The 26,895-nt window shown below is 40.0% G+C and overlaps 1 protein-coding gene across 3 annotated transcripts in view; it reads right to left on the bottom strand.

The window, feature by feature from the left end:
• rapgef6 (Rap guanine nucleotide exchange factor (GEF) 6) overlaps positions 1 to 26,895 on the bottom strand; it is a 144,362-nt gene that overhangs the window by 74,344 nt on the left and 43,123 nt on the right. For 2 of the 3 annotated variants that reach the window (XM_034139958.1, XM_034139959.1), the window contains 2 exons: positions 19,864 to 19,933; positions 9,074 to 9,217 (listed from right to left, as the gene is read on the bottom strand). In XM_034139958.1, the coding sequence (XP_033995849.1) occupies positions 9,074 to 9,217; positions 19,864 to 19,933 (214 nt within the window). Of the gene's footprint in view, positions 1 to 9,073; positions 9,935 to 19,863; positions 19,934 to 26,895 lie in introns of those variants that run through there. The other variant, XM_034139957.1, reaches the window with a different exon arrangement.

Consider the following 26,895-nt stretch of genomic DNA (forward strand, 5'->3'; position numbering starts at 1 on the left):
TAAATAGAGGCAGTTCAATAAGGTTGTGTTCTTGGTGAGGCTGATGTAATGCCTAAAATTAGCAACAATAACAGCCACAGATAGTGCCCCACTGTACACTGTGCGCACACACACACACACACACACACACACACACACACACACACACACACACACACACACACACACACACACACACACACACACACACACACACACACACACACACACACACACACACACACACACACACACACACACACACACACACACACACACACACACACACACACACACACACACACACACACACACACACACACACACACACACACACACACACACACACACACACACACACACACACACACACACACATCAGGATGTCTGCAGGTTTCAAAAGCCTATTTTTAAAATGAAATTGAAGACCAAAGATGTCCCTGCCTGTTACCTTTCATAACCATGCCAGATCCTTCAGAAGGGGTTTGAAATGTGGTGTTAAATGTTCTTTGTGCATTTACGATGGATGCAGCGCTGGGCAAACTGAGGTCTGTGGTTGGTTGTTTAAAGGCATCGGTCCAAGACTGCGTAGCATATTTTCAGCCCGAGTCACAATTTGAGGAAGTAAACAAGTGATTGATTTGCACATGATCGTTGTAGCAGAGCAGCTGGTAGGATGAACAATATTTTTGATGGTTTTGGTTTTGTTCTTCCGTTTGTAGGCAGTTATCTAATCTAAATCTTTTCTATATGTTTCGTAGATGCAAAACTGTATTTTCTGCTATAGATGTAATCCTTTGATTTGTACAGTTTTCCTTTGACACTTATGAGTTATTTGTCTTTTTATTATTATTATTATATCATTAATGTATTAAATGAATTGACTAGCAGCATTATCCTGCACAATAATCAATAACTCACCTTAACTTTTTCAAATGTTATGCGTTTTTTTTTATTATTAATTTGTATAGTTAATGTTTAAAAATATATTGTGTTCCTGACATGTTATTCTATAATGTGTTCATTATGAACTCAACAGCACATGTCAAATGTATATTTATGTAAAGATGTCGCAATTGAGCAAAGCTTTGCAACACTGTATGTCAATATGGCCATGCTAATAAAGCTATTTTAATTGAAGCCAGACATGTTACCTTTCATGCAGAAGCAACAACATGTGTAATGGGAGGTTGAATAATAACAATCATAACTACATATACATTATCATATATTTAGTTTGTCACAGAAACAGGCAACACATACGGAATCAAGCTTCAAAGTGATTATCAGTTTATCTTGAGGTATACCATACCCCCTCAGTGATAGTCCAAGCAGGTTAAATAATGTCATGTGTCACTTTCAAGTTCAATTAACCCTAGGTAGATCCACCCCCCCCCCCCCCCAGCACCCCCCCCACCTCATCCTCCGACCGACCTTCTTCTCTCTTCTGCCTTAACCCCTCTCGACCTTGCCTTTCTCTCACCCCATCCTTCCTGTCCTCCCATTAAATCCCCATCTGACCTCCCCACAACCTTCACCTTCCTGCCCTCCATCCCCCGTGCCTCACCCCCACTCCCACTGCACCCCCACTCATCTCTTCATTACCTGTCAACCCCCATCATCTTCCTGTCTTCATTTCACCTTCCTTTCTCCTGCCTCCACTCCACTTCTCCATCGGTCCTTCAGAGATCCTCGGGCCTATACATTCATCTTGTTTTAATCCTTGATTCCTTATCACTCTTTCACTGCTGTCTGTCTTCACCATTTTCAAAAAAAGTCATTTCAATCACTTTTATGTTCCATTTGATGTCATTGTTAACTTTGCTTTACAGTAGGGCTGTGCAATTAATCGTATTTTAATCGCAATTACGATTTTAGCCTGCCACAATTACAAAAACAACATAATCGGAAAAAACGATTATTTTGCTTTGCTAGGTTGTGACAGTGCACTACAACATATTTGATCTAATTTATTTGTATTTATCATATTTATATATGTTTATTAGCGTGTTGAAGTGCGCTCCAAAATATTTGTTGATCTTGTTTATTGGTATTTATTATTTTGATATTATTTATTTAAATGTAAATATAAATGTATCATTTATTTGATTTATTGGTTTTTCAGTTGAATTATACGTTCAGGGTAATCAACAGTTATAAGATACTGTTCAAATTATTATTTGTATTTGTTTTTAAAGTTCAATAAATTGATGTTTTCAAAGTCAATGAATAATCGTATTTAATAATCGTGATGTCAATTATTGACCAAAATAATCGTGATTATGATTTTTGCCATAATCGCACAGCCCTAATTTACAGTCTCTCATCCGTCTCTGTACTAGAAAAAACTAATATTTCCCAAATTGGGATCAATAAAGTGCTATCTTATCTTATCTTAGTCATCTTTTACTTCTTCACATTTTATTCTGTCCTTCCTTCCTCTCCTCTTGATCTTCAAAAGGTTATTCTCATGACATTTGTGATTCACAAGACATCAGACAGTGGAAGGAAAAACAGGAAAGGGTGAAAGGAAATCTAGATCAAAAATAAAATGGCTATGCCAAGTTGTGATTTTCCATTCTTTAGACGCTGAGTCACCTGATACAAATGGGTCTTTCTTTGCTGGTATTTTTAAATAGTTTTCAAATGTTTAACTTGATGACGGAAAGCAGTCCCCTTTTGCCATCTCAGACAAGCATGGTCTTGCTTTATTTCCAATTCCCAGTCTTTCTACAGAGGGGTTTTTCTAGGCGCACAGTAAAATGGCTGATGGATTGAAAGGCTATTATTTCTTCCCATAGGGCGGGATGTCAATGCACAGTGAGATGAAAAAGAGAAAAAAAGTACTATAAAAAGTCAAATAAGTGGTTAAAATAAAAAATAAAACTGTTGTTTATTAGGAATTGAACAGAGCAACTTTCTACTCTAGACAATAACACCATTATATATAAGGACTGTCCCGCCCTTTAGCAATGATAAATGTATGGACTAACAATTAAAATCTATTAATGTACACTTCGTTAGATGATTTATATAATAAAACATTGATACAATTTACATCTTAACTTCAGCCATAAACCTGCAGAGTATCATTTTCATGGTTGTATTTAATAATCGAATTGAACAGAGCAACTTTCTACTCTAGACAATAACACCATTATCTATAAGGACTGTCCCGCCCTTTAGCAATGATATTGAAACAATTCAAATCTATTAATTTACACTTCGTTATATAATAAAAACATTGATACAATTGACATCTTAACTTCAGCCATAAACCTGCAGAGTATCATTTTCATGGTTGAATAGCCAGTATAACAATAAGAGAAATAATTATCGAGATGCAGCCCCTGCTTAAAGTAGCCTCATTTTCCTCGGACAAATATGCAGTATTTTATTCTCATGGCCTTTCCTATTATCTCCTCCCCCCTTCTTCCTGGATCCATGTCTCCCCCTGGGGCCCCTGGCTGGTCTGCAGTGGCAGAGCTGGCTAAAGGCCCTTGGGGTTCAGCTGCATTCTGATAGAATGAGACCAGATGAGTTCAGGAACAGACTGGGCGCATTAAAGCAGCAAGGGGCTTTAAAACAAAAGCAGCCCAGAATACTAAAGCACTGCAGAGTCCAAAGAAAAAAAAGACAGACATACTTAAAAACCTGCAAACTTTATATATGTGCATTCAAACACAAGGCTTCTTAAAGACTTTAAAAAAGTACTAAAACACCAGACACACCCAATCAGTGAGAAATAGTAGCACACACAGCACCACATGTAGATTTTCAAAAGCTTTACACTCGCATACACACTAATGGCCATGAAAATGAAGCCAGGAATATTACGGGAATTTTAACAACTTCTTTGTCGCTCAATGCCAAGCAAAACTCTATAAAACTGACCGACAGCAATGAGCTCATTCCAACACAATCAGTGCAGGAAATTGACTTTTTTTTAAACAAAACACCAGAGTGGCTGGAGCACAAAGTTCCCAGACAACTTTAACCGGCCTTTTGTAACAATTTTCTTACAAAAGTATCTGGTATGGACTAACTTCCCAGGCCAGGTCAGATTTAACAGTATTTGCTGATACAAAGCAAGTGCAACTTCCCATCAGCCCATACAGATGACCTTCAAACCAGAGGGGACGTTGAAGGATGATGGAGAATCATTTCTCCATTACTCTCCACATCAGGTTAACTGTGTTATGACAAAGCATTGGTATGAGTCACACCTATGACTTGCCCACGAAATGATGAACGCAACCTTAGATTTAACCTGATTGTAAGCAGTGACGTTAGGGTAACTTGAGTAATGTCCCTGCATGACGGGCACAAGCTCATCACATTGAGCTAATATGATACCACCAAAGACAGTATCATCAGGGTCAGTCACTGCTAATGGCCCCCTAAAATAAACTGGTATTTCATGAGGTAAGAGTAACAATGAATTTTCAGACCAAGTAAGCAAAAGAGTTATTACAGTTAATAACATCTAGAAATTAAGACGTTCTGAATTAAAAGAAGACCATTTTTGGATACTTCTTTGTTGTAGATGTAGAAACAACCTAACCAACCTCATCCTAATACATTGAGACTGTATTCCTCAACAGATTACCTCCACACAGAGGTTAGATTTAGTTGATTTTTTCTCATAGGAGTGATGCTAACCTACTTACTACCAATAATATGTGACACAAGCTTTTAAAAATAGTACAGAAAAAACAATATGGCCACTTTCTTGCAGTGTTACTTCACTTTTTGGGCATTAATTCGCTTCTTTGTAAGCCACTGCAATTATGTACATTAGGGGGCTATAGAAAGACAGATATTTAAATAAAAACAATCAAAGATGTGTAACAAGATAACTGTTTTAAATGAAGGGAATGTGGCTTGACAAAATGTGCTACTGACTGCCCACAAAACCAACTTTAAAGCAGTCACATATCAAACTAGGGACAATTTGACAGCATACAACACCCATATTTCTTAAGCACTCTTGTTGAGAGTTGGGAACTAAGGGAATCAAATCCTATTTCTAAGGGTATTAATCTATCAATGGCTAAACCCAGCTGTCTCTGGGACATGTCCACACTGCTGTTTAGGAGTTAGCTATAATGTGTTGCTTCCTGTGTGCAGAGATTTACACAAGAAACACATACCGACAGTATTTATGGCAAGCAGGGCCTGTCTACAGTAAAGAGTGTAATTTTAGACATTTTGCCTGAAGTAGATTCCATAAAATTACCTCCTCTATTCCTATTTCAATGTATGTTCGCTGATGCTTTGCAGGTTTTCTCACACTTAACTTGAGTGTGTCCCAGGTTAGCCAGAGAGGGGAAACAAATGCTGAAGTGTTTGGAAGGGGAAAAAAACGAAGCAGACGTCAGTCATTCTGGTATAAGACACAGGAAGTCTGCTAACCACAGACGTTGCAAGATACGAGGTGTTTCCGGTGTGTATCGACACTCGATTGCTTCAAAACAGACGAGAGGATGGTGCTTCACGCTCTGCACGTTTCCAAAAGCATGTTCAAGATAAATCTAGGTCGTCACACAGCAACAAAGGAAACCGTAAAAATGAATTGCGTTTTAAAAGCTCAGTCTACTCTATATTCACATTGCTTGTCAAAAATACCAATGTTTTAGACCCGTATCACATTTGGATAAGAGCTGGGCAATACATACATATAAAGCACTAGATATCATCTTATATTTGTAATATTGTAATATTATTAGTTTTGTCTTAACCTAGTTTTATAAGGCTATATTACAGAGAAGTGATATCATTTTCTAAATTAACCAGACTTGAAGCTTGACAAAAATAATGTAAGATGTATGTTGGATCACTAAGACAGCCTTTTGCTGAATTTATTAAAGGGTTGCGCAGACTGAACTATCCTGTGCAGATGTCTGACCCTGCATCATGTTCAATTAATGACCCTTGGTTTGAGTGGGGTGGTCTGGTGTAAAATCCCTTCGAGCCGGTTCCCCCTTGGAGGTAAATGAGGTGATGGGTTCATCCATCTCTCTGGGTTTGACCAATGAGAGAGACAGAAACCCAGCAAGGCATCGGATGACTTAATGAAGTGACTTTATCTGTGTGCATGTGTCTGCTACTGTGCAATGTGCATGTGTGTGTGTGTGTGTGTGTGTGTGTGTGTGTGTGTGTGGTGTGCGTGTGCGTGTGTGTGTGTGTGTGTGTGTGTGTGTGTGTGTGTGTGTGTGTGTGTGTGTGTGTGTGTGTGTGTGTGTGTGGTATCAGTCTGAGTCACGAGTGAATCCCAACGGTCTGTCATGGCAGTGAGAGAATGCACATGATCTTTTGTCTCCTGCCTTGCTGTAAGAGGAGTCAGGTTTCTGGATCAATAAGAATCAATTGCAACCCGAGTTGCTGGAGTAATAAAAAAAATATATAATCTAATCGGCAGTTTTTTCTATTTTGACTCAAAAAAAGAAAGAAAAATACACCCAATGGACCGACTCATTGGTGTAATTTGTAGATAGAAGCTGCACAAGATACATGACATGCTACATGTTCTCCCTAACCCCTGCACCATTTGTAGGACTCTTTTTAATTCATAGCTGCAGGAACTTCCATTCACTGCAGACGGAGCCATTAAGAGAGAGAGGGACTCCAGACACTGGTGCACACTGGTGGTAATGGATTACTGATGTTATTATGGTTCAATAAGGCCTCTAAACAACATCCTCTGATCCACTGCAAGAAAAACAGTTCTCAATGAGTGTGTGTGTGAAAGATACACATGTGTAGCCAGTGTAACCCCCAACCATTTCAATTATTTCATCACAAATGGGCCAAACCTTATGATACCACTCGCTCGTTTTATGTTATTTTGCCTCCGTAACCCGTTTTCTAACCTGTTGGTTTATAAACTAGAAGGAATGTCTTTAAGTGAGCACATGATCAATCAATCAATCGATAGCAATCAAACATCACTTCTCAAAGCACATAAGCAACAAGCATATCTTCATCACCACAGCAGCAGACGCATCACATGAACTTGAAAGTGGAAAGCCTCCAAAAGAAAAAATTATCATCGATGATTTTAATGAGATATAACTTAACATGATAACAATAATCACAACATCTATTCAAGGGATGAAAGTTGTGGGTACTATTTTGAAAGTCACATATTTTACTACAAGGCTATTTCAGTCTTTGGGGATTACAATTTGGAAAATCCTTATTTTATTCCTCTCTTCGCTGTATAAATGTGTGGGTTAGGGCATTTAGCAACTATTTTCTCAATCAAAGTTATTAGCCACTAATATTCTGACTCAAATCTGACATAAGCCTAAAAATGGCGACCAAACCTGTCAGGTTTAAATGTCAAACTTAAGGGCCTTTTCCTCCATTTGTTACCCAGTCCGTTGTTGTTCCCAGCATGCATCTGTTTATTTCACAGTTAGCCCCCTTCCTATTTGCCACCCACAGTGCCGGTAGACAGCAGTGTGTGCACTGTGTGTGGCAGCCACAAATATACCCACTTTTCCCAGCACTGCCTCCGTCTAAACAACAGGTGTACCAGTTACTCACACACTCATTGACCCCACACAAACACACACACGTACGCCACACATATCAACAGATACAAAAAAAACCTGAAAGGTTGGAAAACAACGCAAGGATGGAGCTTTTTGTAATTTGTCCTACCTGGTTGTTGACATAATCCTGAACACATAAGCAGAAACGTGAAAAAGGAAGAGAAAAAAACAGTCATACTGAGAAGTATGCAAACTGTCTGTGGGTAGTGAAAGTACAATGTGGTAAGACTAGCAAATCCTATTATTCTAGTCTTTATTCTTATTTAATAAAAGGAAAGTGGGCCTGTCTCCATTCAGTCACTTAACAATGACCAGTGTACAATACATGTCATGGAACAGTGATCTCTTTTAAGGGATGTTCTCCTACTACCAAATATGTCTTTAGTTCATCCTGCCCTCAAATCTTGCTTAAATTAAATGAAGGACTAATATAATTATCCTTTCTTTTTTTGAGGACATTCACAGTCTCCCACTTGTTTTTGTCCTTCTTTGTGCAGTACAAGCACACCAGAGCAGTTAGCTTTAACACAAAAAAGCAGTTACATAAAACTGGGGCAGGATTGGGCTATGCTGAAGGCAAAACATGTTATTTTAAACAGTGGAATAATGACTGAGAAGCTACAGACCCACATAGAGTAGGGTCGGCAAAGGACACTTACAGCTATGAGATGGGAAAAGTGTGTGTGTGTTCATATGATGCGTGTGGGTGCATGCGCGTGTGTAAGCAAACTGAAGTGTGTGTGCGCCTTTGTGAATGTGTGTCGCAAAGCGTGGTTGCTAGTGATTAGTCAAAACTGTAACTGACACACGGCTGGCTCCAGTGATTCCATCAAATGGAGGGAAACCACACACACACACACACACACACACACACACACACACACACACACACACACACACACACACACACACACACACACACACACACACACACACACACACACACACACACACACACACACACACACACACACACACACACACACACACACACACACACACACACACACACACACACACACACACACACACACACACACACACACACACACACACACACACACACACACACACACACACACACACACACCTTGGAAATAACTTATTATATTATATTGACAAGAATGTTTTGTACCACTGGGAAATAGAAAAAATACCAAAATTGATTTTACATTTTCAAAATGTTCAATTTTATAACAGAAAACGCAGAACTTGATCAGACAAAATAGATATTTGCATGTGTTGACCACGCTCTGGTAGTAAGCACTAGCAAGAGTAGCAGGAGGACACTTCCCAACCGGTTTCATCTGCTAAGAATGAAAGCACTAATGAGTAAAGATGTCAGCAGGGATCTGGAAAACTGACTTTTGGACATCATCAAATTCTACTAATAATGTCAATGAAGACACAACTAATAAAATATATCCAGTTATGAATGCCCAGATTGTGTCAAGTGACATAAACTCTGTAAAAGTAACAAGCATTGGCATTAAACCCTCATTGTACAGTGCTACTTGTTTTGGCGTCACTCTTACCGTGTTGTAGCCGGAGGGTTCTTGGCCGTCTGTGATGACTTCTCGTTCCCCCCTGGGGTTTACCCTCCTAAAGCGCCGTCTGGATCTCCGTTGGGATCCTTCTCTTTGCAGAAAACCGTCGTCCCCCTCGCTGCCGTTATCCACCTGCAATACACAGTCAACAGCCTCCTCAGAACAGTAGCTTCTACGGGATTCGCACCCACAACCTTCATGAGCGTGGAGACACCTGGAGGACTGATCCTCACAGTTTGAGACCTGAGAGCACGGCTCAGAGATCCTTCTTTTGAATTGATCAGGCTTTGGGTTCTTAAGAATGGAGTTTTGCTTTTTGAATTCCAATGTCTGGTTCTCGATTTCTGATTTCTGTTTGTTATAATCCAAGTTTTGTGTTTTAGAATCCGTTAAGTCTTGAAAAGAGATGTGATCCTTGTAGTTGTTCCCTTCCTTTGCCCCTGGCTCTGCTTCATTCCCTGAAACTTCTGAGATCTGGCCCTGCTCTTCTGCTGGCTCCTGGTTGAACATCCAGTTCTTCCAGAGCGCAGAGAGCCGGTGCCAGCGGAACACACTCATCCGGACGCAAGCACGGTATCAGAATAACACATAAAAGCAGGAAATACCACAGGAGGGGAGAAACTAAAAACAGCAAGGGAACACTACGAGACAAAAGATGAATAGAAGGGTTGCGTCCAAATAAATTAAAAAAAAGGTCTAAAATCCTGAGGGATCCTGTGACACTAAATCCTTTGAGGCTAGCATCCACAAAGAAAGGGAAAAACCAAGTGGATGAACTTCAGCGAGAGTTGTCTTCTTCTGAGAGCCGGAGAGTTCAAGACGGAGTTCAGCTGCTCAACACGTTGCATACTGACAGACTTACTCACATGTTTGCCCTTCCTCCCTCTCTCTCTCTCTCTCTCTCTCTGAGACACGCGCACAGAGATACACTGAGCCCACAGTTTCCTTCAGGAAACCGTAAATACATAAATATCCTCCCAGGCAGAAAAAGAACAGCACATAACACAGATTCCGGCCATACAATTCATTCCCCATAGGCTCTTTGTGCTGGTCTGTTGTTGCGCTAGGAATGTTTACTCTCTCCATTGCATAATGTTAAGAGAGTCAATAGCCTTATTATGTACATAATGACTAAGTGTTTTAGGAAATTCTAAATATGCTACCCAACCTTGTGATGATTTATATATCGCTGTAACTTGGCTTTTATATATTTAAGGGTTTTCTCTTTCTTACATCTGAATGCATTATAATTGAATGTTTAAATAATAGTTTTGTGCTTGATTGAGCAAAAAAACTTGATATCCAAACTTTCAAGTTATGCCTTTTTCTTTAATGTTGTTTTCTTTTAAAAAAACATCTGTGTTTTTTTCTCACTGACACCGCAACAATGAATCTCAACAGATGCTGAAATATATGTCGCCTAGTCTCACATTCCTCTACCTTGTCAAAACCTGGTGCCCCATAATGCAGCTCATATTCAGGTGTGTTATGCTAGCAGTGGCTAATGTTGCCTGCAACCCTCTCACTTCTTTCTAACTCCACATTTTCAAGTCAAGTTGTTAGCCCTAACCAGCATAGCCTCAAGTCGCATGACTTTAATTACATCTGTTGATTTATTTCAACATATTTTCTTTGTTGGTTGTACTTGTGTCCATTAACAGATGCAGCATTCTGTTGCTATTATATCCGAGACCACACTGTGTAAATAGTGTACAAAGTTACCCACGTGTCAGCCTAAAGTCACCTCTTCTCGCTTAACACTTTGCGGCCTTCCCACAATATTGATTTGATAATTCAGCGCCTTTTAACAAGTGTGCTCTATGTTTCTGTTTGTTGTTCAGCCTTTCAGTTTGTCAAGCTTTCTGGCAGTATGCTGACACTATGAGAGGCCAAGAGAGAAAGAAACAAATGGGGTCCATGTGGTGGTGTTTGAATATTTGTACCCTCTTTCAGTCTCTGTCAGTTACTTATCTTCACTTTCCAGGTCTTTAATCATTATCATTACATGTCACTTGTTAGACGCTTTTATCCAAAGCGACTTACATACTCAATACTGTGGGCAATCCCCACAGGAGCAATTTGGGGTGAAGTGTCTTGCCCAGGGACACAACGACATGCTGACTGCAGTGGGGTTTGAACCTGTGACCCCCTGATCCGAACAGCAACGCTCAACCCACTGCACCACACGCCTTATCTCTATCATTTTACTTCCCTCTTACTACCACACTCTGCATTTGCAACCGTGTCACGTAATGTGCTTTGAGCTATACTTGCTAGTTGCTAAAAGCTACATTGCAATAATTAGCACTCCAAGTGTTCATGCATTTATTCATGTACTGCCTGTGAATAATTAGTATCAGAAATAAATTGAGTGGATCTATTTCACAATCCTGCATTGTTCTCACAACTGATAAAGTTTCATCATCCATGAAAAGTTGTGAGCAGAAGTAACTACTGTGTGCATATGATGAGATGATGGTAAAAGCTGAAAATGTATGCTGTCTATCTTCCTGTTTTCCTACATGAAACACCTATGACACCTAAAAAAATGTGTCGTTCTATCTCTTAAAGGCAACCTTCACAGAGCTGTTTGATTGAACAAAATCTTGCACATCGATTAGAAAGCGGCTTAAACGTAAAACACGAGACAGGGGATGGACTGAAAGATTTTCTGTCACTGTTGAAATGGGACTCAATAGCTGCCATGGGTTGATACCTTATACAGTCTATGGTTGATACAGACAGAGAAACAAGCATGTGTGAGGAAGGTCTGCTGTGTCAACAGAATCATTACTGCATTGTGGGTAGTTTAGCTGGAATGGACTCTGAAACAGATGCATAAAGGGTAGTTCAGTACAGTTGTAAAAGGAACGTCTTGGTATTGTTGTGTCCCTTTTGAAGGCAAACAAATTCTCTTTTTAAGAACCCTCACGAAACAGGCAGCCTGAAGTTAATTGACAGGAAATTCTGGAGGGCAAAGTAAAACATTTACCAGACTTCTATGTCTATCCTGTCACTATATAGCCATCTTTTTTTTCTCTCACTATGTACTGTATGTGCCTCTCTGGCGTCTTGACTGAATAGAAACCCCATTTACCCCGTGACCACCACAGTACTTTCAGCCATTGAGGAGCCTTGCCTCTATGATTCTGACTGACTGTCACAGCCATAATGTGTCCATATTTCCTGTTTCCTGTGTCCATTTCAATGTGTTTGTGTGACTAACTTCCCATCTACTCATCAGTCAGTTTACATTCCTCTCATCTATCTGATGGTTTGCGTTCCTTTGTGCATCACCCTCTTTGGCACACACACACACACACACACACACACACACACACACACACACACACACACACACACACACACACACACACACACACACACACACACACACACACACACACACACACACACACACACACACACACACACACACACACACACACACACACACACACACACACACACACACACACACACACACACACACACACACACACACACACACACACACACACACACACACACACACACACACACACACACACACACAGTATGTGAATGTCACCCCTGTCCATCCTGTGACCAGAGTCATGACGATAGCCACAGATTACACTGCCTATACTATTCCCATGGCCCTAATTAGCTGATTGACTGCAATGCGGTGTGACTAGACACACAGTCCCTCTGCTCTTGTGTGTTTATGCATTCATCTGAAACAGTGTGTGAGCGTGTGTGTGTAAATGTGTGTGTGCAAGCAAGTACATGTTTTCTGTTTTCTCAATATATTTTATCATCTTTTTATGTCCTAATAAAACATCCGCCATTCATCCAGTGCCATGGTGTGTTCTTTTTTGATTCGATCGAAGATGTGCTTCTGTTTTTTGTCAGTATAACTTTTACAATTCAGGCTGACCACCCAGATTTTCTCCTGTTTATTCCACACAAGCCGCTGCTGCCTGCAACCTTAAACGCATCAGCTACTGTGCGTCAGAAGGATTTTCTCTGGGAAGATTCAACTGGCAGCAGAATCCAGAACCTTTATTCACTGTATTTATGTTTGGCAATTACTTTTCACATCTGTCATGAATGGGATTTCATTTTATTTTGTGTTGCGGATTGATACCCAATAATGTTCTACTTGCATCAACCCCTCATATAGTCACAAGCAGCACATAGTGTATGAATATCCTAGGTGAAATCATGTTTTAGCTTTGAAAAAAGAAAAACATGAGCATGTGAATCTGTTGACCCGAGATTGGCATGACAAGACATACGAAGTCCAGCCTGCTTTTAAAGCCAGAAACTGTTGAGAAATACATATATGAGAGATTTGTCTTGGGAAACTGGCAAACATCTTTTGCCCAGCTTTGTGTATAGCACAAATCTGTCTAAATGTAGATGAGGTAGTCAAAAGCCAATTTTAAAGACTTGTATTTTCAGCGATGCAAACTCATCAGGTATGAAAAAGGTGACAAGGATCCGAGCCCCCCGACCCCACGGAATATCGGTTTTAAAATGAGGAATAACAGAGGATTTTAGCAGTCAGAACAACTAAAGCAGTTAATAATAACAGAAACGCCAAAGAGTCACATATAATAGAAATATATAAAAGCATTTATTTTAATTGTGTAGCAGTCCGTTTATAATTTTGGCAGCACTGTTGAGCATTTTGAAAATGTATTTTCATGCCTCTGTGCAAGGCTTAGTCTTTCTATCTTTATAGCCACTGGTGTAAAGTAACTTCAGTAAGTTCATAAACTCAAGTACTATACTTGGGTACAATTTTGAGATACTTGTACTTTATTTAAGTATTTCAATGTTTTGCTACTTTGTTCTTCTTCTCCACTACAGTTCAGAGGTAAATGGTGTACTTTTACTCCACTACATGTATTTAATACCTTTAGTTACTTTACAGATGTGGATGAATGATGTGAAATATAATCAAGTGTTAACTCAGACTTCAGTTCCACCTGGAGTAAATTCACAAGCTACCCTGCAGTATACAAAGTCATTCAAACTAGCTGCACCTTTACCAGCTTTGAGAACACTTTCATGATCAATCATTATAAAACATATCATATATATTATTCTGAAATGGACCAATCTGCACAATGACTACTTTTACTGTCGCTACTTTAACTATATTTTGATGAGAATACTTTTCTACTTTTACTTGAGGAACATTTTGAATGCAGGACTTTTACTGTAACAGAGTATTCCTACACTCTGGTACTTCTACTTTTACTCAAGTACAAGACCCGAGTACTTCTACTTTTACTCAAGTACAAGATCTGAGTACTTCTACTTTTACTGTCGCTACTTTAACTATATTTTGATGATAATACTTTTGTACTTTTATTTGAGGAACATTTTGATTGCAGGATTGTTCCTACACTCTGGTACTTCTACTTTTACTCAAACCTGAGTACTTCTACTTTTACTCAAGTACAATATCTGAGTACTTCTACTTTTAATCAAGTACAAGATCTGAGTGCTTCTACTTTTACTCAAGTACAAGATCTGAGTACTTCTACTTTTACTCAAGTACAAGATCTATAATTATACCACCTCCGTTTATAGCCTATGAAAAAAACTATTAGAAAACGAAGGCTAAAGTTAGCAGATAGTGACAATGTATGCTAGTTAGCTAGCTCGACAACGATAATATAGCGACAGAAAAACTTTTCAGTGCACATCACGCTCTGCCGCTCCGACAGGGTGCACTGCTCTGAACACCTGAACGGCCCGTTCTAACAGCTGTTCACCAGCGGTCCAGTCTGTGCCACAGTGACTCCGGACCGCACAGTTAATATTAACGAACGCACCCGTAGATAATGTAGCTAATGAAGCTAGACCATCATCGTGGAGCAGCAGAGCCTTATTATACATCCATGAGCAGAGCCGACAGGCAGGAAGACTCGAGCACACAGATCGCGCTGCATTATAATATATACACCATGCGTGTCATGATGGCACATAACAGCTCGCGGCCGCCGATTACTCCGGGTCCCCACACACGTGGGGGTCTGGGGGTACCCCAAAAATATTTTTATTGCAGATCTACATGAATCACACAAACGACCTATTTTGGATTCAAAACGGCGAATTTCGCCGAAAGGTGACAAGTTTGCATCCCTGATTTTGTATTATTATCAGTATTACTATTGCATTTATCATTACCCTCCACAGCTGATGACATATAGTGCAGTACGTCTGTGGATCTCCATTGTCCATTTGAACATTGCACATTGTTAAGACTGTGCACATTCTTTATTGAACTTTTTAAAATGTATTTCTCTGCTTTTTAAATGATTGTCCTATTTTCTTTCACTTTGTATATTTGTATTATATTTCACCACAACACTAAAGCAATTTTGTGAATAATACTTGTAAATAAATTATTTTCTGGTTCTATAATTTGGAAGCTTTAGTGTTTTATACCCATTTATTTACTGAGTCTTGACACTCCAGATCCACACCACATACTGTTAAAAATGTACAACACAAGCATATGATGGATATCAACAACAACAATAACCCTTTACATAATTTAATTTCCTGGTTCTCAGACAAAAATGCAAACACCTGGGAACAGACATGCCCGTATGTGAAGACCAAGGGTGTTTCTCAATGTCGAGGACGCTTGCTTGGTAGCACATATCTTCCGAGTCACTTGCTTCAGAAGCGAGGCAAGAATCCTTCCTAGCCTCGGAAAACGAAGAATTGTGGAACAGGCTAACAGGTGTGCAGGTGTGCGTCATATGCGAGGCCCCGCCTTAAATGGAACGTGATTTTTTTGGGAAATTGGTCCGTGCGCAAAGCATTGTAGGGATTTTAAGACCACGGAGTCTACACATGTGCAGCCTCGAAATGTCTCGCTACGAAGTACGCCGGCCTCGGTAGAATTCCAAGTATGCTGGACATTGGAACAGGCCTTCGGCGGCACTCGATGACGTAGTATGCTTGAAATAGTGGCTCTGGAGCAGCCTTCCTCGACATTGAGAAACACCCCAAGACCCAGAAAACACCTCATGTTCTCCATAAGGCTCTGATCAGCTGATCCACTTTAGGCGCGTTCACACCAAGTACTTTGCCGGCACTCAGTGCCCCGGCTCTTATTACCCCAGGGCATTTAGTACAGATTGCGTTCACACCGGAGTACTTTTCCCTGAGGGAAGATTACGCAAATGAGCCGCTGACGTCACTTCGTCTTCTTCTGCTTTGGGTTTACTGGCAGGCCGCAAACAACTTCACGGCGTATACTGCCACCCGGAGTCCCCGGCCGGAAGTCCCCGGAGTTGGGGACTGGCTTCAGTAGAAGCTGCTGGGACTCCCAGCAGCTTCTACTGAAGCTTTCCGAGTAAATCGCCAGAACGCCGACACCTCCTCATCTCCACCGCTCCCATGTTTTATTTTGTGTTGCCATAAGTTAGTCTCTCTGCGTTTGTGCACTGGGCGAATGCTAATGCTAATAATGCTAATGCCAGGATAATAAAATGGCGGCTCTACAAAACATTTCAGAGTTGTACGAGGCGTGGTTTGCAATTCGCCCAGCCAATCAGAACTGGGGCACTTTTTTCCCCCAGGAAAGTACCATCTCTCAGCAGGCACTAAAAATGGGGGTAAAAGTTCCCGAGATTAAGTGCTCTTTTTGGTGTGAACGCGACATAAGGGGTACTAACGGAACTAAACGCGAAAAGTACGGTGAAAAGTACTCCGGTGTGAACGCGGCTTTTGTCTCTTTCTACTAAAGCACTCACTCCTCCCCTCCAAATCACCTCCAACATCTCTCTTCAAGGACGACACACACACTGGAATGGGTTAGATTCTGGGCACACCAGGCACAACAAATTCAAATCTATTCCCTCAGCAACAAATGTGTCTTTTTTTATTAAAAATCATTGTATCCTTTATTCCCCAGGATAACTGTTAAATGTTCCTGCAAACCCCAGCTTCACATTCACACAGTATCACTCAATCATACCTGAGATTGTCGGCACCACCACTCCCTTTTACTGTCGCAATAGCCTCTGAATGGACCCACAGGGGAAGTTAAGGATTAAGAGCCGTGATGAAAGGGCAGCTCCCTCACTATTAAAACACTTCTTCACTGCCAGCATTTTACAAGACATGTATGTTCTGATGTCCCTGAAACTACTGGGTGGATTCTGCAGTCCTGACTGGTCAAACACAAGCCTCGGGGCTCCTATAACCTTAATATGGAATTAATTCACTCAGTAAGCAAGCAATGACATTTATGGACCGTCATGTTTATTGATGTTTCAGCAAATATAGACTTTCAATAAGTCCTTTTCTACTTTTGCATGTCTCCTTTCCAACATCTCCAGTCAAGCAACAGCAAAAGAAAACGCAATGACTCTGTACTAGTTTGAGCTTTGTCACTGCTTGGTTATCAATTCTAATTTATTAACAGTCCTTTAGATGTTATGCAAGGAGCGAAGGGGAATTCCTGAGTTTGGTTAAATTAGCTCCTTGTTTCCTGGAACTGTCTGATCAGACAGAAAGTGCCATTGGCTGATGAGGGGAGAGTGTTACTTATTTACTTTCCCAGAGTTCCTTTTCTTTCCTTCTAAGATATAAATGCCCTTTTATGCAACTGCTACAGTGACTTCCTGCCCCCCTTTCTTTCTTTCTTGGAACATATGTGAGTGTCGTTACTTTGCTTGATAATGAATTATATTGCAAAACGCTGGACACACAATACAAAAATATGATGAGTGTATTGCAATCATAATCATCAAAAAACAAGAAGAAGGTACAGGTTTGACATTTACGGAATTTGCTTCCATCTGTCTTGTTGCATGAGAAGTTCAAAATCACTCAAATGTCTATATATAAAAATATAAATCTAATGCTAGCTAACTTAGCTTAGCGTAAAGACTGTAAATGGGGGGAAACAGCTAGCCTGCTCTGTTTAAAGAAGCCTCTAAAACAGCAAATCTAGAGCAAAATAATTTCTATTAATCGGGATTATTGAGTCTGTACAAAAAACGAATTCTAAAAATAACATGACACCCACTGTGACATAACAACATCTTGCTTTTAATCTTTGGTGTAAAAGAGAATTCCCCAAAATGTCATACTTTTTGATGTTTTAACTTTTAAAAGGACCAATTGTTTCATTGTCTAGATTCAACATAACTGTATGAACTAAGCCTACAATACCCACATTGGTACAAAATGTCCTACACAAGATCCTAATTTTTCAATGTCTACATGTAAAACAGGGATATTTTCTGAGTAAAAGACTGCCTGAAGCACTTAATATGGAAACTCTCAGAGGGAAAGAGGGAAAATCATTATTATGTTGTAACAAGAAGTGACAGGAAGAAGTAAGCCTGACATTCATTTTAAATGAAAATCTTGCACATTATTGCCTCAGTTTAAAGTGACAGAGCGCCTGTCTAAGAATGATAAGGTTTCATCATGTTCCCCTGGCTACAGTAATGACAGTCAGTAAGTCTGTGCAGTCATAGCAAAAGAAAGCTCAGAAGATGGCATCTCTAAAATATCTGTGTAAAAACGTGCAGGGGGTTTCCTGTACAGTCTTAGAGTCCTTTGAACCCGCTCTTAAAGGTCAAATGGACAGGTATCATTCAGGAAGCCACAAGGTCAAATCTGTTCTCTATGTTATAACATCCACGGAAATAGTGCTGCCTGCTGCTTTTTATAAAAAAACGTGTACCGTCTGATCCCTGGAGTCCCTGAGACACGGAGACTCAGGAGAGGGTTGACAGGAACAGGGAGGACATTTAGGAAGAGACAGGGACTTTGTTAGCACTGCAGCCTTGTGGAGGCAGATAGAAACACACTACATTTGCATAAGCAAATATTGCAAGCGGGAAGAGTACTTTTAGATATTCTTGAAAATTTAAGGGTGCTTTTTAAACATTTTTTCTTATAGAAATGTGCAATTTGTGTTGGTAAATATCTACTTAAAAACAACACTGTAACAGGAACGTGTGAAACATAACTTTCCTACTATTGCTGTTAAAATAAATGTTAAATGTAAAAGCTACCATTAGATTTGGAAAAATATAAGAATAACTGATGTTGTTGGATAAACTGAAATTCCATTTTCTAAAGGAGACTTGCTGGCCTAGGAACATCAAGGCAACAACAACCCATAATGCATCACTCTCTCAGCTGGTGGTTTTTACCCATTATTTGATAGGTAGCAGCGAATGCATGATTAGTCAAATTCATAAAAATGTGCATTACATCTCCATTTGTTTTTTTAAATTAACTTACATTGAAGAAGAAGAATCTTGTTTTGTTGTTGTTTATGTTTAATTTCGAACATGTAATTGACTGTATTCATTGTTGGGCCTGTATACACATTTGTTATACATTTCATTAGATGTAATTATTTAGATTGCCTGGTCTTGAACAATTCTCCATAATACATCATTTGTTTTTCTAAAGGCATATGTTTTTGGAAGATATCCGCCAATGAAGCTCATTTGAATATGTAGACGAGATCTACTGTGCATACAGAAAGGGGGGTGTCACAGAGGGGAAGAACAGAGGTGGGGGAGATGGAGAGGAATAGGGAGGGAGATGAAAGAGAGGGAGAAAAAAGGGGACAGTACAGGAGAGAAAAGGTGATACAGACATCAAATAAAGATGGAAAAACGGGAATAATATCAAAGAGATGGGAGATGAGGGAGGATAGAAAGGGAGGTGCTTGGGAGAGAGACAGAGACAAAGGGCCTAAAAGAGAGAGAGAGAGGCGGCGTCTCTCCACTCACCACAATCATTTCTGACGGCTCCAAAGTGATGCATTCACAGCCTCGTCTGCCCCCCAGCTGCTTGCCAAAACTGCAGAGAGAGAACACACACACAAAGAAAACGTTAAAACAGAAACAAACCCAAGGTACAGAACACACAAAACACACTCTGACAGGGGCAACAGATGCAGTCAATCACAACTGCCCACCCATAGATGAACCCAAGCATTGTACAGCAACTGATTACCCTTATCAAAATGGAATCGTCCTATTATTAAATTAAAAAGGATACCATGGGTTCATCAAAATGAAGTATGTGCTCATAGTAGCTTCATCTTAACATGAAACAGATGAATAGCTAAATAAAGGATTGGCTCGACATTAAAACATCAGTATTTGATAAACACACCCTGGTTGTTATGATTTTGCCACTTTCACCAAGGTCTCACCAAAAGCATAATATTTTATATTGGCTTAATGATTATTGGGGCATACAAAAAAGCCAAAAATGATAGAACTTAAAAATATGTTGGGTCAATGGGAGTTAATCAAAAGCAATAAGTCATACACACATTTAACAAGCAAATAATCAATCAAAAGAGATCATTTCTCTATCACTGTCCTCGAAGAGAAAAGTCAGCTAATATTTATTTTATTTTGTTGATCTGCAAAAAGAGTTTCTACCTACAGTATTAGGTGACAGCACCACTTTAGTCATTGTGTTTAAGTGATATATGCTCATACGTTAATTCAGCATGAAAGTATTTCAAAATGGCCGTTAAAGACCTAAATGACAAATGATTCTACTTATCGACTAAAGGGGGAAAGCCCTAACTTTCTCAAATTGAGAAGGGCTGTAATCTCCTATAAAACTGTTGGAGATTAAACATTTTAAGCAGTTTTGGAGATATAATTTCAGAAAAGCATTGTCTCTAGTATTTTAAGACAATTTGAAAGTGGTTAAAGTGATTCCACAAACGTTTATCTTCACGTAAAAGAGACAGAAATGTATGATTTGTCACCAGACACCTTGGATTTGGTGCCAACATACGACATGTTGGTATTAGAGCAGTTCAGTTGAACTAACAGTTTGTGGTGTAGGCCTAACCACTAAAAAACAGAGTGTAGATAGATAAGCTTTCATGGCTCAACATAACTGTACACAAGCTGCAAGTCTTTAAAGACCCTGCTTAACCAACTTTGATCATCGCTACAAATATAACCCTTAGAGGACATGCTGAAAGCGTATACATTTATATAAGTTCCAACGCCCTTCTGTTAGCAGCTTGGTATTTATTAGCCAAATGAAACTGAACACAAACATTTCAGCTTGCATGCCTGAGTGAAGTTACAAGCGTTGCTCCCACCAGTTATTAGTTGTTGCACAATGTGAGTCTGTGTGTGCGTGCAGCTCACAGGTTTATGCCCTGTCGCCGTTTGTCCTGTGGTGAGCAGGAGGAGAGCAGCTGATGCCGCGGTGAGAACATGTGGGACGGTCTGCTGTGTAGTCGTCACATGGAGATTTATAATCATATTTTAAAACCAGAAGCCATTAATAGCTTGGGTCCAAAACACAGGCACAACAGAAATAAAACCCTAATGTTGGTTTGGCTGGAAATAATGACTCTATTCATTATCAGTACATTTGATAATGGATAACTATTAATCAACAACAACAAAAATCACTCTACTAATCGACGTAAAGCCCCAACTTTCTCAAATTAAGAAGGGCTGTAATCTTCTATAAAACTGTCGGATAAATTATATTTTAAGCTATTTTGGAGACATACTTTCAGAAAAGCATTGCTTCCAGTGTTTTAAGACATTTTTAAAGCAGTTTAAGTGAATTCACAACCGTTTTTCCGACTTTCTTTAGAGACAACGTTGTACGATTTGTCACATGACACCTTAGATTTGTTCCAATCTATAACAGTCTGTGACATATTTTCTAAATATCAGAAGCCATTTATAGGTTGTGTCCTAAACACAGACAGAAATAAAACCTAAAGTTGGTCGGGCTGCAACTAATGACTCTATTCATTATCAGGACATTTGATAAAGGATAACTATGAATCCACACACCAGTAAAATAGTTGATGTAAATAAAGAATGCCATTCACAATTTCATAAAGCTCATGATGACATCTTCACATTGTCTGGTTTGTCAGCCTGAAAGCTAAAGACATCTTGTTTACTATCTTATAAGACAAAGAGAAGCTGAAATTATGACATTGAAAAAGCCAGAACATGAGAATGTTTTGCTGACGTCAAAGATAAATCAATCTTTGATATATATCTTTGCGTTTTCTGAGAATCAACTTATCTGTAAATGACTTATTGCTACTGCTCCAGGGCTGACATTTGTTCAGCCCTGTGATGTGATGTAACCCAAAAACACTACTCTAGTATACTCCGTATGTAGGAATAAAAGAAGAAAGCATTTGAATTTGAGACATTTCTTTCCACAACTTTGAAAATGGCCTCCCTCCCTCTGTGAGTGTCTGTGTTTACTCGTACTATAATCACGCATGTCTCTGTGTTTCCCTTGTTCTGTCTAAGTGTGTGAGGCAGAAGCTCGATCACTGTGTGCGGTGATCCCTGAGAGCAGACCGGCCTCTGAACACGTCTCGCTCCCTTTGGCATGCTCAAAGTGGCGACTCAGCATTGTTTAAGAACTGGAGGAGCGGCTGGTTTTAATTATGGAAGCGTGCCGAGCTGGGAGACGGACAACTTTCACTCTCACGTCTCCTCTCTGGTTACGTTCTCGCACCGTCTATCAATCACTCCCTTTTGGCTCACAGCTTTTTACTTTCCAGTCATTTCTCTCCTCCTTCCTGTATGTTCCCTTTGCTTTTCACATCCACTTGCCTCCCAACCAATACTTTCTCTGAACGCTTATTTTCTGCTTCTTTTTCCATATGATGCCATTTCTAAAAATGTCCTCCCCTTTCAACTCTTTTGGTTGACCCCTACCATTCCATTTTTTACTCTTTTTCCTTTGACCCTTTCCCCCTCCATTGACTTTCATTTATTCATATTCTCCTTCCTGTTGTGCTTCCTTTGCTTCTTTTCCCTTTGCTGTTCACTTCACTCCCTTTTTGCCTCTTATTTCCTGCTTTCCTGTTTTCTTCCCCCGTCTCCTCATCCCCATTCCCTTTCATCCTTTCTTTCTCTTCTTACTGATGGCCTTTCCTCTCTCTGGGCCCCATAAAAAAGATGCAAACTTTAATCTCATCATATCCTTAATCTCAGTTTCACACCGGCACAGGCACTGCTTTCATAAACTCAGCCACTTGATGTAATGCTAAGATGAAAGCCTGTCTTCATAATGTGATCTGATGATGAGAGGCGTGTGGTGCAGTGGGTTGTGCGTTGGTGTTGGGATCACGGGGGTCACAGGTTCAAACCCCACTGCAGTCAGCATGTCGTTGTGTCCCTGGGCAAGACACTTCACCCCAAAATTGCTCCTGTGGGGATTGTCCACAGTATTGAGTATGTAAGTCGCTTTGGATAAAAGCGACTAACAAGTAACATGTAATGTAATGATGATGGAAACAATGATAAAAAGCTTTTTTTACACATTGGATAAGCAGTAATTGTCCAGAGAGAAAAAGTGAAGGGAAGTGGTTCTCAAATCAAAGCTTTGGTGCGTCACACTGATTTATTCTATGTTATCCACAGTCTTTAAACAATATCACGTATTCATTTAAACCTGCCAATTAATGTATACTTTTAGCTGAATCTATATATTTGTTGTTTTTTCCTGTTCTGGTTTGCTGCTCTAAGGAGTGATATCCAAAGCCGGAAAAACACTTTTATTAGACAAAACTATGACCAAATTCTTAATGAGAACCCTTCTCAATGTCGGGGAACTAGTAACCAATTGTGAGGGAAATTACTATTTATTATTATGTTACTGTTAGACTCAATATTCCCAGAAAAAGATTTTAAAAAAGGTTCACATTGGAGCAAACATCCTTTCTGATACAGTCGTTCTGCTATTACGCAACATGATTATATCAGGGGTTTTGAAACTAAATGTTTCACTAAGGGTTCAAAATATACAGCTCCCCTCTTTTCATTAAGTGCACTGGTCAGGTGAATCCAGGGTCAGTAAAAAAACATGTTCTTGTGTATTGGATTTCCTTATCCTTATCTTATTATTAGAACTTAATTAGTACATTCAACGCAATATTTATACTACATGCAACTTGTGTATATTGAATAGAATTGGAGGGATGACACCCTCTTTAATGGTCACACATGCAGAGCACACAGCACACACAGTGACATTTGGCCTCTGCATTTAATCCATCCCAGTACCAGGAGTCTAGTACTAGGAGAAGTATTCAAGTCTTATTCAATGGGTTCTGTTCTCCTGAAATCCTTGTTTTGCTCACCTATCTGTATTGATGTCAGCTGCAGAAAGCATTTCCTATAGCTAGAGTACTGTCACCTGTCAGTGACACTTCAGTGAAAGATGTGTGCCATCACAGGTGGAACTTCACCAGGTCAACCATTTAAAATTCCCCACATAGTTTCACACCCTAGGAATTTAGTGTTCTTTGAGAATCTTTGAGAAACAGGTATCGTGTTCCTTGAAATATTCACAACTGGTTCTGCAGCAAAAAGAGTAGTAAGTGAATGAATATATATATATAGCAGAACCACCAGAACATGAACACCCCGGCGTGGATTTGAGAGTTCCCAGGGAGGAATGCATTCTGCTGGGCTCAGATTCTCTCTCAGAGCCCTCAGCCTGGAGGTCAGCCCGACTCTGTCAGATCTCTCCACACTCCACTGAGGCGAGACGCATGGTCCCCTGTCAGAGAGCCACAGAGCCTGTGTGTGTGTGTGTGTGTGTGTGTGTGTGTGTGTGTGTGTGTGTGTGTGTGTGTGTGTGTGTGTGTGTGTGTGTGTGTGTGTGTGTGTGTGTGTGTGTGTGTGTGTGTGTGTGTGTGTGTGTGTGTGTGATAAACAAAAGAGAAATAGAGTTTGCTATCGATAAAGAGCAGAAGAAAAACTACAGTGTGCAGACCTTTTTGACTACTGTGTATGTGTGGGCTAATAAATAATATACAAATCAAGCTTCACATTCACTTTTCCGACCTACTGCATTCCCACAAAAGTAAAACTCATCGTTGGTAAGTGAGTATGTAGCCATCCAATTATGCTGTTGCCCTGACTGAACTGAGATCTGATACATCAGCTGGTGACTCACAGCAGAAATATGACAAAGCACTGAAACAACGGTATGGCCAAAGCTTTAATCTGACAAAGTGGGTTGAAAGTTTAATGAAATTGTCAAACACACATGTATGTGAACGTCTTGAACGCATGGTTTAAGCGTGAAGATTCATTTTTACAAGTTCGATATACCTGCAAAAAAGAAAAAGAAAAAAGTACTCCAAATAGGTATCGTGTGCAGGTAACATCCCAGTTGTAGCAAAGCCCATAGCACTGCAGTTCTTTAGTATTTACTCAATAAACACATTGCTGTTTGAACACCTCAACTTTGACAAGCCCACAATATGATTGTCTGTTATTTGAAATAGTCATCAAAGTATGTATTGAACGAAAACATTGAGTCATCTTAAAGCAACATTTAGTTGGATGAGCTAATATGTGTTTCTTTTCTCAAATCAGTAATCTCTCCCTGGAATGCACTGGAGATGTGTCTGAGTTAGATTTCAGCAGGTGATGATATTTCACCCCTCTATCTCTGCAGAAACAAGTTGTCGCAGAGGGGAGAACAGGTTCCACCCCGGTCCAGTGACAGCTGCAGTGCCGGGGGGCAATAAACCGTGACAGCCCACACATACCTACCCCACACACACACACACACACACACACACACACACACACACACACACACACACACACACACACACACACACACACACACACACACACACACACACACACACACACACACACACACACACACACACACACACACACACACACACACACACACACCACACACACACACACACACACACACACACACACACACACACACACACACACACACACACACACACACACACACACACACACACACACACACAGGAGTCTATAGAAATCATGAAACAATACGAGATATGTTATAGAGAGATGAAATAGATATAAAAAGAAAACATGTTTCTTAAGTCTGAGTTAAAAAAATGTGAACAAAATGTTTGGAGTGTAATGGCAGAATCACTGACAGGGAAGACGCCACAAAAGGATAACAGCTGCTGCCCACTAGGTATAAGAAACTATTACAAAAGCTGCAGGAAACAAATCTCTGCTAGGGATATCAGATGGATATTTTTATTTTTTTTAGACGGAATACAGTCTGTGTTAGTGGGGTGTTTCAGGTAATGGTAAGACATACAATAAATCCATGAAGTCCAGATTGAGGAACAAATCCACATTTCTGAAGGCTTATACTCTGAGAGGAGGGTTTTACGACTATCAGCAGCAATTATGTTATATTCAGACGATTGCCTGGTCAACAGTTTAAACAAATCTTTGTTTTTGGCCACAGTAAAGACTATTTTGCATCCATGTCTCCATGGTAATGATGACCAGAAGTAAAGAAAGGAAACCACAGACCACTTTCTTAACAGTCTCAGTTTTCCTGTTTGGTTGGCTCACACACACACACACATTCAACACTAGAGGCAGACCACCAACACACACAAACACACAAAGACACACAAAGACACACACAAAACACACACACACACACACACAAAACACACACACACCACACACACACACACACACACACACACACACACACACACCACACACACCACCACACACACACACACACACACACACACACACACACACACAACACACACACACACACACACACACACACACACACACACACACACACACACACACACACACACACACACACACACACACACACACACACACACACAGACACACACACACACACGAAGCTGCCAGAGACTCAAAGGAATGACGTAGTGGGTCATTCAGAAACATTACGATTCATTTGCAAAACAACAGGCTCATCAGTTAAGGGCCTAA

The sequence above is a fragment of the Trematomus bernacchii genome, unplaced genomic scaffold (genome assembly GCF_902827165.1).
Source record: "Trematomus bernacchii unplaced genomic scaffold, fTreBer1.1, whole genome shotgun sequence".
NCBI lineage: Eukaryota > Metazoa > Chordata > Actinopteri > Perciformes > Nototheniidae > Trematomus > Trematomus bernacchii.